The sequence below is a fragment of the Carassius auratus genome, chromosome 25 (assembly GCF_003368295.1).
Source record: "Carassius auratus strain Wakin chromosome 25, ASM336829v1, whole genome shotgun sequence".
Taxonomy (NCBI): Eukaryota; Metazoa; Chordata; class Actinopteri; order Cypriniformes; family Cyprinidae; genus Carassius; species Carassius auratus.
The window spans coordinates 2,749,829-2,767,357 of record NC_039267.1 but is presented as its reverse complement, the minus strand read 5'-3'; the positions used below and the strand labels follow the sequence as shown (position 1 = coordinate 2,767,357).

The 17,529-nt window shown below is 35.3% G+C and overlaps 2 protein-coding genes across 2 annotated transcripts in view; one reads left to right on the top strand and one right to left on the bottom strand.

Moving 5' to 3' along the window:
• Positions 1–1,009, top strand: part of nell2a (neural EGFL like 2a) — an 82,419-nt gene extending 81,410 nt beyond the window's left edge. The window contains 1 exon segment of the mRNA XM_026201803.1: positions 1,001–1,009. Within this exon segment, the coding sequence (XP_026057588.1) occupies positions 1,001–1,009 (9 nt within the window).
• A 3,172-nt stretch (positions 1,010–4,181) lies between these two features.
• Positions 4,182–17,529, bottom strand: part of tmem117 (transmembrane protein 117) — a 23,313-nt gene continuing 9,965 nt past the window's right edge. Inside the window, exon 3 of the mRNA XM_026202051.1 lies at positions 4,182–8,037. Coding sequence (XP_026057836.1) covers positions 7,901–8,037 — 137 coding nt within the window. The 3' untranslated portion in view covers positions 4,182–7,900. The remainder of the gene's footprint in view (positions 8,038–17,529) is intronic.

Below are 17,529 nucleotides of genomic sequence, written 5' to 3'. Positions count from 1 at the left end.
ATATGTTTTTAACATTTTCCATGCAAATACCATGTATTTGGACATGAACAATAGTATTGCAATGTGTTTTGGACATATATAATTGAAATTCCTTAGGTTTTTTTTATATTTACCACAGTAATAATGCAGTTTAAATATTAAGCATAGAAATACAATGATTTTAAACATCTCCCATACTAATGCCATGTTTTTTTGAACATTAAATGTACCCCCCCCCAGATTACAGTAAGCAGATTGATTATTAATTCTAACCACACACACACACACACACACACACATCTATATATATAAATAACGAAAGAGTTCAACAACTTGCTTGTACACATGTGGTTCACCCGAACAATTCCCCAGAGCCTCTTCTGTTAATTATAGTGCTACAGCAGCCCAGTTTTATGAAAAATGAACCGCGCTGCTAAAAAATGAGGTCACATAAGCTGCACAAAGTTGATTTGAATCAACCAAACCAGCCGCACTGCGGAACGAGCGGTCCTGATGAGGGAGGAACATCGGTTGTGTGGACCCTGGTTCCTGGAAGTCAGCGAGGTCCGTGACAGGATTACTGATGTGTCTGGATGTGCCGGTATTCCCGGGATGAGGTGTCAGCCGTGAGAATTAATATGAATGATGCTCCCGAGCGACTGCTAATGAGTCCGGTCTCACAGAGAACAGAAGTCCAGTCATGACTTGACCATTTCTAACTGCAGTGGCTGCTTACATTTTCAGAGTCAGAGATGTTTGTGACATCTTCACCGCTCCTGAGGCATAACTGAATCTTAATTAGACACGGCTCAGGAACCACACATCTGAAATCCACCTAAAACGCTTCCTTGAGCCTCACTGGCAACTAACGGGACAGAATTACGATCAGCCGAGTGATGGGCATCACATTCTCTACACGAACACAGTCCGGAGGACATGTACATTCACACATCTACTTTCTAAACACGTTATTGGGCTCATAGTGAATTATTCACCAATGCATACATCTCTCTTTTTTTAGAATCTATAATAAATGCATTACAGTTTTTATTAATATTTTTGTTAGATTTCTGTATTTCTTTTCTCACTGCTCTCACAATTTTGTAGTGATTTTGATGTTTTTATATACTATTTATTCAGTTTTATTTATTATCTACTTTAGTTTATATAGTTTCATTTAAGTACATCAAGGAACATTAAATGAAAATGAGAAGTTCTATTAGTTTTGTATTTCTTGCATGTATACGTCAAATTATGTCTATAGAATGAATTTATTTTATTGATTAGTTTTAGTTTATTGATTACTTTAGCATATTAAGATAAGGGCTGTCAAGCAATTATAATTTGTAATCTAATGTCATGCTGTGACGATTAATTCATCTAATTAATCGCAAATTAATCATACATCACTTTGGCAGAGAAATTATCCACAAAAGATGCTTGTCATGATTATTAACAAATCACAAAAAGTAGCTTTAGAAAAAAATATGTGAATTAAACATAGCATAAATAATGATATTAAGTGGATATTATGTATAGATAGATATATAAATGTTTATGCACATGTAAATATTCAAAATATATATTGTGTGTGTATTTATATACATAATAAACACACACACACATATTATGTAAACAAAGACCTTATATGTGATTAATCGTTTGACAGCATCATATTATTGAATATCCTGTCTAACTCTGAAATGCATCAGATTGCGAGGGTCAAACAGGTTTGCATGTTTCCATATTTTCTTATTAAAACACAAACCCTAACAAGTACATGTGAAATGAACAAATGCAAATCAATGAAGGTGTAAATGTCAGCGCTGTTATTTGCTCTCATTTCGACCAGTTTGCAGTTTTAAAGCAGAACTGCAGCAGAAACAGAATTAAGCGAGCTAATTATTAAGAGGAATTAGTAAATGTTCCTCACACACAATGCAAATGTAAATTATGCAGATTCTGCGGATCTCCTGAGGGAAACGCTTCCCAGACTAAAGGCAAGATTTGCCAAAGTTTTATAAGCGACACCGAGTGTTAGATTAGACAGCTAGTAGTGCAGAAACTGCTTGATTTATGGCACCAGCAACTTGTAAAGCAGCACTTACATGATGATCATGTTGAGCAGTTAGTCTGGCTGCGGGTAACACACACACACACACACACACACACACACACACAGTGTCACTTCCTGATGTATGATTGGCCTATATGTGCATCTGTTAATCCCAGGGAGTTCCACAGTTGTCATGGTAACAACGGAAGCGGCTCGTCTCCAGATGGGTTGACCCGTGATACATCACTAGCCCCGCCCCCTTCAGCACAGGCCACACCCCCTGGCCTACATAGTCAAAACTGCTTTTCTTCCCCGAACTGATTCTCTGGTTCACGGCTTCAAATTCATAAAAAACTCGACCCAGTTAAAAGGGTTTTGTTTACCCTAAAATAAATTCGGTCATTTACTCGCCCCTTGAGTGCCATTGAGGTTTTTGAGCATATTACTCCAAATTATGTATGGACGTTCACCATAGTATTATGAAGTTTTTGGACATGCACCATTGAAATACCAAGTTATTGTAAACATGTCATTACTGCGTTTTTGAATATCACCATACTTTTATGATGTTTTTTTGGTCCTGTATCATTGAAATACCATGTTATCGGACATGCACCATTGTTTATTTCTCTCTCTCTCTCTCTCTCTCTCTTTATAAATACAACATTTAATCTCCATGTTTTTTGAACCTGTTTTTTTGGACACATAACATTGAAATACCATGTTTTTTTTTGAAAAGTCCCATGTAATACCATGTTTTTGACATTTACCTTGGTAATACCATGTTGGCTGGGACATGCACCATAGTATTAGCTGTATGTAGAACATTTTACATTGTAATAGCATGTTTATTATTTATTTATTTTCATAGTGATTACCATATTTTGCATATGCACCATAGTTTTACTCTGGTTTTTTCTTTCTTTGATGTACCATTGATTTATTTTTTTTTTTATATGTACCATGAGTAATTACCATGTTTTTTAGACATGTACCATGGCATATGGATATGTAATAAAACATTTCTTTTGTTTGTGGAGCGAACCTCCAGATCAAATCACACATATTAATCAATATTAAATAACATGTCATGTGTCATTCCTGACATATTAATATAAACTCAGATCTACATAGTCTAATAATCGCAGATGAAAAAGCCGTTACCTAGACACTTCATTTTTGATTTATCGTAACAATTATCTGGGAGCACGACTGATTTTATTAGCTTTGGTCTGAAACACAGGATATTGATTCAAATGAAATGTAATTGTTCTTCTGCTGGTGAAATAAAACAGATGAGGCTCCATCCTGTCCTCTAACCTGGCTCTTCATTTTCTGAAGGTCGAAGGTGAAAGGTCGCGGTCACTGGATTCGGCGAGCCCACGACCTTCAAATATCTGCTCAGAAATGAGCTATTCTGTGCAGTGTGGATCTATTGGGCAGATATTGATTATGTGGTGAGGTGTCAGCGCCGCCGGCTCACAAACATCACCTTCAGGACCTCAACATTTATCTAGACAGTGTGTGAGTGTGTGTGTGTGTGTGTGTGTGTGTGTGTGTGTGTGTGTGTGTACGCGGCGTTTTCAATTACACGCGACCGCAGCTCGGTTACAGCCCAGTTAGTCCATCTGCAAGTGGCGGACTGAAACAGAAACACATAAATACAGACAGATAACATAGAGATTTACTCTTAAACGCCAATTGAAGACGTCCACCTTATCTTATTTTGTGATGCAGAAGAAAGAATTTAGGTTCATTAGCCACTGTAGATAAAACTGGAGGAATAATAAAGGAAAGGAAAGGAAACCTCTTTGTGTTCAAAATTGATAATACATTTAAATAATATGATAATAAATACCAATGTAGAAAATAAAATAACATAACAGGCTGTATTTTACAGGCACACGCTCAAATAAATACATAATAAAAACAAATGATATAAATAATTGTATTTATGCACATACTATATATATATATATATATATATATATATATATATATATATATATATATATATATATATATATAATATATATATATATATTACACATATATAAAGCATAAGATATAAATGCATAAGTGATATATGATTAAAATGTGATGTATAATTTCATGCATGCATGCATAAATATCTTATGCATTATATATAAAGTACACTAGATGCAAATATAAATCATCTACAGTAAAAAAAAAAAAAATAATAGTAATGATGCAAAATTCAAGTAACAAATGGCCACGTCTGCTCTTACATTAATGAAGTGTTTACAGTAAAACTGGGATGACTGTTGCTGCAATGCATTGTGGGACTCACTGTCTGCAGTGCTGTTCTGGAAATGAGAGTGTCTGAGCGTGTCCTAATTGGCCGTGAGTAATGCGATCTGCATGCGTGCAGCAGTCTTGATTAAATAACGCTGCTTAATTAGCGCATGATGTATGCCTGGAACGGACGCCTTGAGCACTGACGAGTTAAAGCAGCTTAATGCTGGCTCCGCCCCCTCACACAGCCCCGCCCACATCACACAACACACACACTGAGCTGAGAATCATCATCATCATCATCATCATCAGTGTGTTGGGCTCTAGATGCAGTAATGACTTGATAAAGGCAGACATGATGTCATAAAGGAGCGATGATGATGTCATTTATAAAAATGCCGTTTCATTCGCGATGAAATCTGTCAGACTATCAACGTTTCTATAACCTGCAGAGAGAGAATGTGAGTGTTTATGATGTTCATTTCAATCACAAGCGCATTGAGCGGCCGCTGGAGAGCTGTTCAGTGTGTGTGTGTGTGTGTGAGTGTGTGTGAAGGGGGAGGAAGCAGAACTGGTTGTTAGGAGTGTGTGATGTGGGGGTTTGAGCGGGTGTTATTGTGTGTGTGTGTGTGTGTGTGTGTGTGTGTGTGTGTGTGTGCGTGTTGCAGAGAATAAAAGAATATCAATGAGAAAGATGAGAGGCAACAGATGCTGAGAGAGAATTTCTTTGTTTATGCATACATTTACACTCACACACACACACACACACACACACACACACACACACACACACACACACACACACACACACACACACCTCAAAACTGCATTTCCATAATGTGTAAAATGACAAAGTAATGTACACTTAATTTATACTCCATGCATGTGGTAGCATTTGTTGAACTGAACTAAACTTCTGTTGATTTGAGAGAAAAAGAATGACTGACAGAACGATTTTCACTACAGATAATAGAAAAAAATTTCAAAACAGTGGGAACAAATGGCACGAAAAAGTCACAATGAGAACAAAAAATGACTAAGTTCCTTGTTCCTAAAATAGGCTTCACCATCATTTTTTTTTTTTTTCACATTTTGATTTGTGATGAAATCTAACATTCCAACACGAACATAAACAACAACATCCAGACACACAATATTCACCACTGTTATTAAGAACAGAGTTTTCCTCAACCAAGATCACAATGAGCGTAGTAACTGCAGCTGTTAGCATGGTAGAGCTCTGAAGGATCTTTCTCCAGCATTAATCTGACGTTTATTCTGAGAGTAAATCAGAGAGAAGTGTGTGTGTGTGTGTGTGTGTGTGGCTCTCCTCTCCTCACAGGTGTAAACAATCATTTCTCCTGACAGAGCTGAAAACAGCAGACCCCTGCTGTCAGAGAGACACCCGCTCGTGTGCTGAACAACAGCGCCACCTACCCACAAACACCATTAACCCTTCAAACACGCATTCCCAAACTCTGCTGTTGTACTCTGTCAGTTACATTTATGCATTCAGCAGATGCTTTTATCCAAAGCCACTTACAGAGCATTCACACACACACACACATTCATATACACATACGTACAGATAGAAACGACATATACTGTGAGTAAATGGTGAGTTGCGTCTGATCAGTATTGTGTGACACTCAGATGTTCCAGATCAGAAACTGGTGAAGTTGTGTTCTAGTTCGAATGCTGCCTCAGGAAACAGCTGCCTATGTAGGGAGTAGACAGCAAGGTTTGGGAAGAGAGAGCATCTGTTCTGGGAAGGCTTGCAGATTTAGCATTGTGCTCGTGAAAACCCAGCTTTGGATATTGCTAAAAGTTGCATTTCAAGTCACTTCAACCTCATGGAAAGGTCTAGAATAATGCCCATCTGCGCTCTTTATATCTGTTCATCAAAGCTATGATGATTTAATAAAACAACAAAGCTTTCTGGCACTCTCAAATGTAGCAAACTAGTCTTTGATCAGTTCAAGCTGCGCTCACAAACATTGGTTCTTACGGCGGTTTTATGGTCAGGAACAATGCGATGCTGACCGCGTTTAACCTTGAGAAGATGTATGGCGACACGATCGCTCAACATTCAATCTCACTGAGAAATGGTGCAGCCGTTCTCCAAACAGTGGAGTGTAATGTGAAAGCATGGGCTGTGTGCAGAGCTCAACATTAGATGGCGAATCGAACCGTAAGTGAGGCATCCATCTTACCGCGTGCAATTGAAGCGGCGCCACGGATGACTGTCTGCACATGTGCTGATCTCAGATCAGACGTCCTCACATAATGTAAAGCAGATTCTCGGGTCAGTGCTTAAACGCACTTAAAGCTTATAGGATTCATGCACGGCTGGTCAAATCATTCCTTCACTAGAGAATAAAGAGCTATTCTTATGCAGAACTGCAGTTCAATGACGTTCTTGAGTAAAATCATACAGAAATGCTAAATATCTCTCTGTTGCATTGCTGCACGGAACAACAAACAGAAGAATCAATGTGATTCAGTTATGATTCTTTACGCTGGTACATTTTTGATTCATCTATTTCAAAAGTCCTTACAGTAAATGTAGCCTGTTTTACAAACAAACACACATCTCACGAGCTGGTTCGTTTAACTGAATCACTCAGAAAGAGTCTCAAAAGATTTGAATCCCTGAATCATCTGTTTAAACCAATCAGCAGTTCTGGATGCTACTAAACCATTCAAAAGATGAACTAATAAAAATGGTCTGTTGCATTTCTGCACACAACAACAAACATGACGAACGATCAAAGCAGTCTGATTCAGTGATGATTCAGAAATGATTTTGGAAAAGTCAAATTCAAATTCAATTAAAAAAGAATCATGAATCAAATTCAAACACAATCAAAAGATTTGAATCCCTGAATCATCTGTTTAAATCAATCAGTGGTTCTGGACTCATTTGCTAAACCAAGCATGACAACAAACAAACAGAAGAATCAATGCTGTCTGATTCAGTAATGATTCTTTCAACTGGTTCGTTTTAATGAATCTTTCAAAAATACCCACAAATCAATCTTGAACTCTATGATTATTATGAAGTCTGATTTACAAAAAAATGCATCTCATGAGCTGGTTTTGATCAAAAAGAATCATAAATCAGACGCACTCAAAAGATCTGAATCATTGAGTCATCCATTCGAATCAATCTGTTTACTGAACCATACAACTGCATTAAATGATCATCTTTCTGTTGCATTTCTGCACACAACAATCACACAGAATGATCAGTGTAGTCTGATTCAGTTCTTTTAGTTGCGTCTGTTTAACAAATCACCCAAAAAACTAAATGAATTATGAACAAATATATCTCATGAGTTGGTTCGTTCGAATGAATCATTCATAAAGCATCATGATTCAGTCACAAGATTTGAACCTCCGGTCTTCCATTGGAATCAATCAGCGGTTCTGGACTCATTTACTGTCATCTATTAGTAACGACTAATTACTGAGACTGTCTGAAAAGAATAAAAGTATCATTAATGGAATTAAAGAGCCAGAAATGATTCAACTCCTCACAATGGCCATCCCTAATCAGAATAAGTGAGAGGAGGGAATGAACGTTTGTAATTAAAGACGTGATATCTCTTACCCCATCTGTCCGCTCATGAGCAGAATGAGGTTATAGATGTGAGAGAAGATGAAGAGCGAGAGAATGGTTGTGAAAAACATGGTCATCCAGGAGCCGTGGTCCTCCCGAAACATCTTCAGACGCAGGACACGACCTGAGACACAGAAGAGAAACACTTTAACATCTCAGCTAATAAGAGTGATGCTTCACACAAAACAAGATCCCGATGATGTGTGTGTGTGTGTGAACACTGCGTTATAATATACTGATACATTATTGTGTTTTTGAATGAGCTTTCATTTCTATCATTTCAGTTTTTACGTTTAGAAATTGCTATGCACTTTTTTAAAATTGTGTTAGTTTTTTTTCTTTTAAAACATTTTTTTTTCTTTTTTAATGATATTTGTATAAACTTCAACACATTACCACACAAAACGATCATATACATTGCCCAAAACACTGTAAAGGCAAGAAAAATTAATAACAACAGCAATATGTACTGTAATGACAACACACAATAATTAAATAAATATACTCTGAAAATAATGATAATACTTTTTTTAAAGGTAAGTGGTTGCAAACTATTTCTTTTAACTATATATATAAATATATATATATATATATATATATATATATATATATATATATATATATATATATATATATATATATATATATATATATATATATATATATATATATATATATATATATTTTAGATTGTCAACTAAATTTGTTTATTTAAATGTAGCAAAAATAAATCGATTGCTAGCACTTACTTTTAAAAATTTCTAATCATGATTATTAATCACTAAGATTGAATATTTTACAGTATTATTGCACTTTCACAACAAATTACAAAAACATCAGTCAGGGCTTTTATTGTTAATTAACAACTATAATACAAAATACAGGCAAACTAAAATGCTAACTAAAATTAAAATGATTTTAAAATATTTTTTTTTACAAAAAAAAAAAATATATATATAATTTTTCTAATTCTGTTTGGCTTGATGCACACAAAAAAAAAAAAAACTAACTAAAGCTGGAATTAATATAAATATATACACAACACTGTCTTTTCCTCTCAAAAAGATGAAACAGTGAAATATTCAATGTTTTTTCTATTAAAGCAACAAAAGACGTGCATGCATTCAATACACACATTCAATAGATTCGTGTTTGGATATGTTGCAGATATCACAGATGATGCATGAATGCATGTATAAATAAATAAATAAATAAAAACTATGAGAAAATAGAAGAATACAGAGAATTTAAATGACGTTTATTTATGCCTTTTACCAAAAATGTTCCTGATGGTTCTAGTTAACAACAGTAACCCCGAAGAAACACATCAGAAAAGCCTTCAGCGATGCAGACATGATAATTATTCCCTGGAAAGCTCTGTTCAACTAATCATCTCTGCACCCTGTAATTTCTGCTGATTGAACCGTCTGTCCACACGGCGAGGTTTCGCCTCCAGTGAACCCCTCAGAAGCGTGCACTTTCCTCAACAGCGATCGATGGTCAGAAGTGCTGTTTTGGTTTCATGAAGAGGCCTACATCATCACAGCGGCGTTACTCATGATTCTGTCCCTTCACCTGACAGTAGCGAACATCTTTCTTTGTCTCTGGCTCTCTTTCAGAGCGTGAGATTGATTCAGATGTCGGGGAAGCCGCTCTGAATGCTTAATGGCGCCCTTCAGCGTCTGTCACGGAGGTGATCCGGGTCCTGCGAGTGGAGAGGAAGCTTTCACGGCTCCAGTGTCTGTTTAAAGTGATTAAAGACGACTCAAGTTAAAGACGGTGTCAGTAGCACTTACACGGACCCAGTCTGATCATTACACCCTCGTCGAGCATGTTAACTACGCTAAAGGCCTGAAACCTACAGTCAGCTGCACGGGTGTGTGCACCCTACATAGGGAGCATCTGAACTGGGATTTAGAGCACACTACATAGACAGTATATGAGTCTTGTTTTCCAGCAGAAAATAGCACATAAGCATTCATAAATCAGGATACATTTACTGAAGAAGAAAAATACATCAGATATTTTCCTCAAAATGAAATCAGTTTAGGATTAAAACAAGAAACATATCTGCCAATGGGTTAAGAAAAATAAAACAGGTTTTCTGACCCATAACTGAAAGATTTTGTTTCTTGTTTAAAAGTAGTATTTATGTCATGTTCGTCAATGAAATATCAGAATATGATTAATTTTTATTATTAATATATTATTAATTTTTTTTTTATCTCCAAATGCGGTCAGAAAAACTCCAACTCAATCTATTTTTCTGACACACACTATATTTTTCTCAGTATTTGTGTCTTGCTTTCCAGTAAAACACATAAACATACTTAAATCAGATACATTTACTTCAGCAAAATTCATAAGATATAAAAATCATATATATATATTTATATTTTTACATTAAGTAACTTTATACTTAAATCAAGAACAAAAAAAATTAATTGTTTTCCTTTTGAGCTGTTTCTTTTTCTGACCCCTGACTTGTTTTAAGTATAAACTCACATTATTTATTTAGATATATATTTATTCATTAGTATATTGTCTTGTTTTTTTATAAAACATTTAATATAATATTTAAACAACATCCTTAGATCAAGATATATTTATTTCAGTAGCAAAATTACTTAAGATATAAAGCCTTGTTTTCTAAACAACAAAAATAATGTTTCCCCATTGAATAAAGTATATTTTCCATTCCCAATACAGATATCTTTCTTGTTTTAAGCAAAAACTTTCTTGTTTTATGAAGAAAATGCATCACAAATAAAGACTCAATATCTTATATTTCCAGAAAATGTGTTATGATTTATTTGTAAACAAAAACAATGAGGAAGAAAATAGTTTTGCAGCGTTATCTAAGCATATTGAGATGATGACAACACAATACTCTAATAAACATAAAAGATACACAAATAATAAACATTTATTATTGAAATCCATCATCTTAATGCAAAGCATCTTCTCTGTGATTTCAACACATGCGTTTTGTTCCTCTGCCCTGTGAAAGTTACAGTATGTTTCATAATACACCGAATCCTTAATCATTCACCACACATAATCTCCACATCTGCGTTCCCATTTCTCCCCTCTCAGAAATGAAGTTTGTCTGTCTTTTAGATGCTTCGATCGTTTCCGGAAAGATTCAGTTCGTTCAGTTATCAGTGAATCATCAGGAAAACTCTCTCAAAGTGAATTATTTATTCGCAAAGCTTTCTGAAAGTTGCATCACGTCTCGGCCAGACAGAAAAATCTCATTTGTGAGCGAGTAAAAAAAGTAGTTCTGCTAAATGAAAATATCCAAGTCTCACACACACACACACACACACACTGAGAGAGAGAGAGTTTTAGCACCTCACAGTTTGTTTTTCTAGCACTAGTGTGTTTGTTTAGCAGCTGACGGTTCATTTTCTCTCTCTTTACAGCTCGTGAGCTTCTTTCCCTCTCCTGTCAGCGCTTCATCTCTCATTAGATCTGCGCTCAGGGCCACAGACCGGCCTGAATCAGCAGTAATATATTACACATATTGTGGCAATGAGAGGAACGTCCTGCTCATTAGAGCTAAACATTTCCATCTGTCCCGCTAACCCTGTCAAACTCACTTTAACTAACAGTAATTATTCCTTTAGCAGCTTCCTCTAATTACCAATGAATGTTAGCAGAGTAATTCCTGGAAGAGACAGACTTAGCATTTACATTAGCATGCACACATGCATACATTTAATGCATGGGGTATTTTTGTCTGGTTTTCCAGAACAAATATCTAAACACTGCAAAAAAGCTACATGACATTCTGCATGCAATCTTACATTAATATGCAAATAAATGTAAAACTGTCAAATATATATATATATATATATATATAATGGGTATTTTTATGTTGTTGTTTTTTTATTCAAATATCTACATATTCAAGATGCAACACTGCATAAGATCCCAAGTAGTATTTATTATAAACCAATAAAAAAATTAAAGAAATAAAAAAGAAATCAGTGCCAGTGCAGTAAAAAAAAAACTCTTTTTCTACTATTGCAATGATTTAAAGTGCATTCATAAAGAACAAACAGTGCAAGCGCTTTTATCACGGCAGCATCCGCTGACATGGAGGAGATGGAGATGGACTTGAGATTTCTCTGAAGATGATATGAGCGCAAACCAGAGAGACGTCTGAGATGTGTCCAACCCGTCAGATAAACACTTCTGCTTTATAGAGACGCTCAGCACACGCTTCCCACTGCCTTCTTCTGCAATGAGACGCTCAGACTGTGCTGGGTGAAACCACCCTTTCTGATTCTCTGAAGGGAATGACTACACATTCATGCCAATCAGAAACTCAGCACGACGGTCACATCACGGACATGAACCGAGTTCAGTCAGATCCAGCGACATCTCCTCTGAAACAACACATTAGCCACGCGAGCCCCCCGCCAGGACCCATCAGCATCATCTCACACCTCGTTTGGCCACGTTCTCAACTGCTTAACCTCTTCAGCTTGTTAACCAACAGTCTGTCTCCGTGGAAACCGTGCCGTCGAGTGATAAAACTGCTGTAAAGTGCTGACAAGATCTCGCACGGCCAGATGACTGATCACACACTTCATATTTCATTCCCTGACACAAGGAAAACGTGTCCTTTAGAGACACCTTTTATTATAATTATTTATGAGCTCATATTCTGAACGCTCATTTAAAGTGGTGTGTGCACTATGTAGTATGCAGTATGTGTGTGAAGTGTGCTTTCTTTAGTGTAATCTGCAGTGTTTAGTCTACAGCATGTGGAATGCAGAATAATTTGGTGTTCAGAAGAAGAATGAAGTGTGCAGTAAATAAGTGTTTATAAATGATGTGTAGACCGAAGTATGTAGTGTGCAATAAGTATTATAATACATGCAGTATGTAGTGTTGTCTTTAGAGTGTCGAGTGTATTCTGCAGTGTGTGGTGTGCAGCATGTTGGATATGTGAGTGTTAGTAATAAATTAGTGTTAAGAAATGGTTTGAAGTATGTAGTATGCAGTATGTAGTGTGTGACGTGTAGTGCACTGAGTGTAATCTGCATGGTTTAGTGTACAGTATGTAGAATGCAGAATAATTTGGTGTTCATAAGAAGAATGAAGTATGTAGAGTGCAATTTAACAATATTAGTGCATGTAGTGTGTTTCTATAGTTTATAGAGTGCTTAAGTTGTAGATTGTAAAATATGTTAGCATTCATAAATGGTGTGAAGAATGAAGTATGAAGTGTGCAGTATATAGTGTGGTGTGTTTTCTATTGTGTACAGTGTAATCTGCACTGTGTAGTGTACAGCATGTAGATTAAAACGTCAATGTTCAGAAATGATGTGTAGTATGTAATGTGCACTATGTAGTATAAAATGTAGTGTACAGTATGTAGTGTGATTTCTTTAGTCTATAGAGCGTGGAGATTGGTGAAAATGTAGTATTCTTAAATAGTGTGTAGTATGAAGTATGTAGTGTGCAGCATGCAGAATATAATGTAGTGCGCAATATGCAGTGTAGCGCATTTCCTAGTGTATAGAGTCTAATGTGCACTTCATAGTGTAAAGCATGTAGATTGCATAAAAACTTTGTACTCATAAATGGTGTAGAAAATATGTAGTATGCAGTGTGTTTGTTAGTGGTTTGATTATAATGTGCAATGTGTAGTGTATGTAGATGGCGAAATATGCTGCTGAATGAAGTATGTAGTATGTAGAATATAATGTATTGTGTGTATTGTGCAGTATGTAGAATATAGTGTGCTGTATTTCAAGTGTTTTCTATCGCATATAGAATGTAGATTTTAAAACATGTTAGTTTGTGTATTGTGCAGTATGTAGCTTGTGTGTAATGTGTTTTCTATAGTGTGTAGATAACAGAATGAGACAGAGGTCATAGTGTGTAGTGTGTAGTGTGCATGTGCAGTCTTTAGTGTGTAGTATGCAGTGGTTTACTGAATCACAGGTGGGTTCATTGATTAGTTCACCAGGATAAAACCAGGCTTGTATTGATGTGAGACTCGGTGTGTCCCTCACTGTCCATCAGCATGTATTCAACTTCAGTTCTCCTTACAACATCTGAGACAATAACAGATGATTACTGAACACCTCACACACTACTGAGGGAGGTTTCTCAGGTCATAAAGACACATATTAACAAACAATCAATCTGAAACTCAATACTACTACAGACAGAGTTCCAGGACTAAACGTAGACAATTTGCTCACTGGCTGTGTTCTCAATAGCTCACTACCATATACTCTGTAGGTCTACATGTATTCTGTACACAACCTGAATGAGCCACTGTATTTGCAAAAACAAAAGTGCAGTATGCAACTTTTTGATGTATTATTTGATCACACCGACAGATTCGTGGGAAACTGTATGATTTTAACCCCAGCATGAGACGTCAATTAAAGGATCATGACAAAAGCCAAACAGTATTGATCATAATTACGTTCACTGTACACTGAGTTCATCTGCATTTAGTCAGGTGAGGTTGATTAAGAAAGGATATAAAGTCTCTGCTTTATGACGGTTTATGAGGTGATGAGTTTGTGCAACCGAATCATTCTCTGTGGCGCTGTGAGAATAATAAAACAGATCAAATATCAATCAAACACCTGATGTGCATCTTCAGCTGTGGTTCATTATAATAGTGTGTTTTCAGAGCTGATGCTGATACACATCAACTGGGAGTTTAATGTGCACTTGGGAATGCAACACGTTATTCACATCAGTGTTATTTCATTGAGATAATATTATAGGTTTTATTCATATTTCACATTTATTTTTATATATATTTCCCACTTTTTTGCTGTTTTTTTATTTGGATTTTTTTAATGTCAATACAGTTTAATTAATTTTAATAATCATTTATTATAATTTTGAAGTAAAAAAAAATATCTAATGTAAAAACTGTAAATTTATGGCTTTCAGTTTTTAATGTTGTGTCTAAAATCTTTTTTAAAACATATTTTATTGTTATTTATGTATGAATACTTAAAATTGTATTATTATTGTTTATTTGATTTATTTATTTTGTATTACATTTTTTATTTATTTTGAAGTCTACCAAGGTGTGGGTTCTAAATTTGCACAGTTGCCTTTTGTTTTATACTACTGTTCCCAGAAGAACATTTCTATAAACAGTTGTTAACAAAAACAAATAAATAAATAAGGCTGCAAAGCAGTTAATTGCTGTTAATCAATTCAAAATAAAAGTTAATATTGACATACTATATGTGTGTACATAGTGTGTATATTTATAATGTATATTTAACTACACACACATACATATTTACAGCATATTAAGGAAAAATATGTTAGATTAAATGTAAAATATTTCTATTTAAGTCTCTACATTCAAATACATGCAGATATTTATTTGTAAAATATATGTACGTATGTGTGTGTATTTATATATGCATAATAAATATAAAAGCTACACAAACACATGTATTATGTAAAAACTTTTATTTTGAATTTATTAATCATGACTAATCATTTTGCAGCTCCAAAAAAAAAATCTAAATAAAACATTAAATATTTTATGCTTACCTGCATGTCATGTGACCATTATTGACATTGTTAATTAATGAAATATTAAAGGCAGGGTAGGGCATTTCGAAGAGGTTAGCAATAGCAAGGTAGCTTTGAAAGCATAAGATCTCACCCTCCCTGCAAATCGCTCTCCAAAGCCACGCCTCCTCCAAAACACATGACCACACACAGGCAGAGCAGAGGCAAACCAGCGGTACGATGAGAGATGAATGCAGTGCTGTCATATTACCTCATGTCTCATTCAACGCTCAGAAAACTACAGTGCAGAGTGCATTATATACCGATAAAAACGCCTCCATTCTTACTTCCTCTGCAATAGGGTAATGCAATGTGCTGTACGCAAATACATATGTTGAAAGACAGGTAGGACAGCCTATCATAGAACTTGGATCAAGGAATCTATTTGGACAGACATTTTATGTTCCTACTAGGAAAGCCCATTTCTGCCACTGAAAAAAAGGTTATTGCAACTTTTTGTCTAATAATTCAGATTTCTTTTTTTCACAGAATTGCGTGATATAAACTCTCAATTACGACTTATAAAGTCAGTATTGCGTGATATTAACTCATAATTCTGTGTTACATTGCAAAGTCAGAATTGCGTAATATTAACTCACAAATGCGAGTTATAAACTGAGAATTGCGTGATATAAACTCGCAACCGTAAGTCACAGTAAAAAGTCAGAATCGCATGAAATAAACTCGCAATTACAAATTATAAAGTCAGAACTGCGTGATATAATCTCGCAACTGCGAGTTTCAGTATAAAGTCAGAATTGTATGATATAAACTCGCAACTGCGAGTTTCAGTATAAAGCCAGAATTGTGTGATGTAAACTCACAACTGCGAGTTTCAGTATAAAGTCAGAATTGTGTGATATAAACTCTCTATTGCGAGTTACAGTATAAAGTCAGAATTGCGTGATTAAAACTCACAACTGCGAGTTTCAGTATAAAGTCAGAATTGCGTGATATAAATTCGCATTTACGAGTTACAGTATAAAGTCAGAATTGCGTGATATAAATCTTTCAATTGCACGTTACAGAATAAAGTCAGAATTGCGTGATATAAACTCTATTGTGAGTTACACTATAAAGTCAGAATCGCATGAAATAAACTCGCAATTACAAATTATAAAGTCAGAATTGCGTGATATAAACTCGCAACTGCGAGTTTCAGTATAAAGTCAGAATTGCGTGATATAAACTCTCTATTGCGAGTTACAGTATAAAGTCAGAATTGCGTGATATAAACTTGCAACTGCGAGTTACAGTATAAAGTCAGAATTGCGTGATATAAACTTGCAACTGCGAGTTACAGTATAAAGTCAGAATTTCGTGATATAAATCCTTCAATTGCAAGTTACAGTATAAAGTCAGAATTGCGCGATATAAACTTGTAAACTGAGAATTACAGTATAAAGTCAGAACTGTATGATATAAACTCTATTGCGAGTTACAGTATAAAGTCAGAATTGCGTGATAAAAACTCACAACTGCGAGTTAGAGTATAAAGTCAGAATTGCGTGATATAAACTCACAACTGCGAGTTAGAGTATAAAGTCAGAATTGCGTGATATAAACTCAATTGCAAGTTACAGTATAAAGTCAGAATTGCGTGATATAAACTCTCTATTGCGAGTTAGAGTATAAAGTCAGAATTGCGTGATATAAACTCACAACTGCGAGTTAGAGTATAAAGTCAGAATTGCGTGATATAAACTCAATTGCAAGTTACAGTATAAAGTCAGAATTGCGTGATATAAACTCTCTATTGCGAGTTACAGTATAAAGTCAGAATTGCGTGATATAAACTCTCTATTGCGAGTTACAGTATAAAGTCAGAATTGCGTGATATAAACTCTCTATTGCGAGTTACAGTATAAAGTCAGAATTGTGTGATATAAACTCTCTATTGCGAGTTACAGTATAAAGTCAGAATTGCGTGATATAAACTCTCTATTGCGAGTTACAGTATAAAGTTAGAATTGCGTGATATAAACTCTCTATTGCGAGTTACAGTATAAAGTTAGAATTGCGTGATATAAACTCTCTA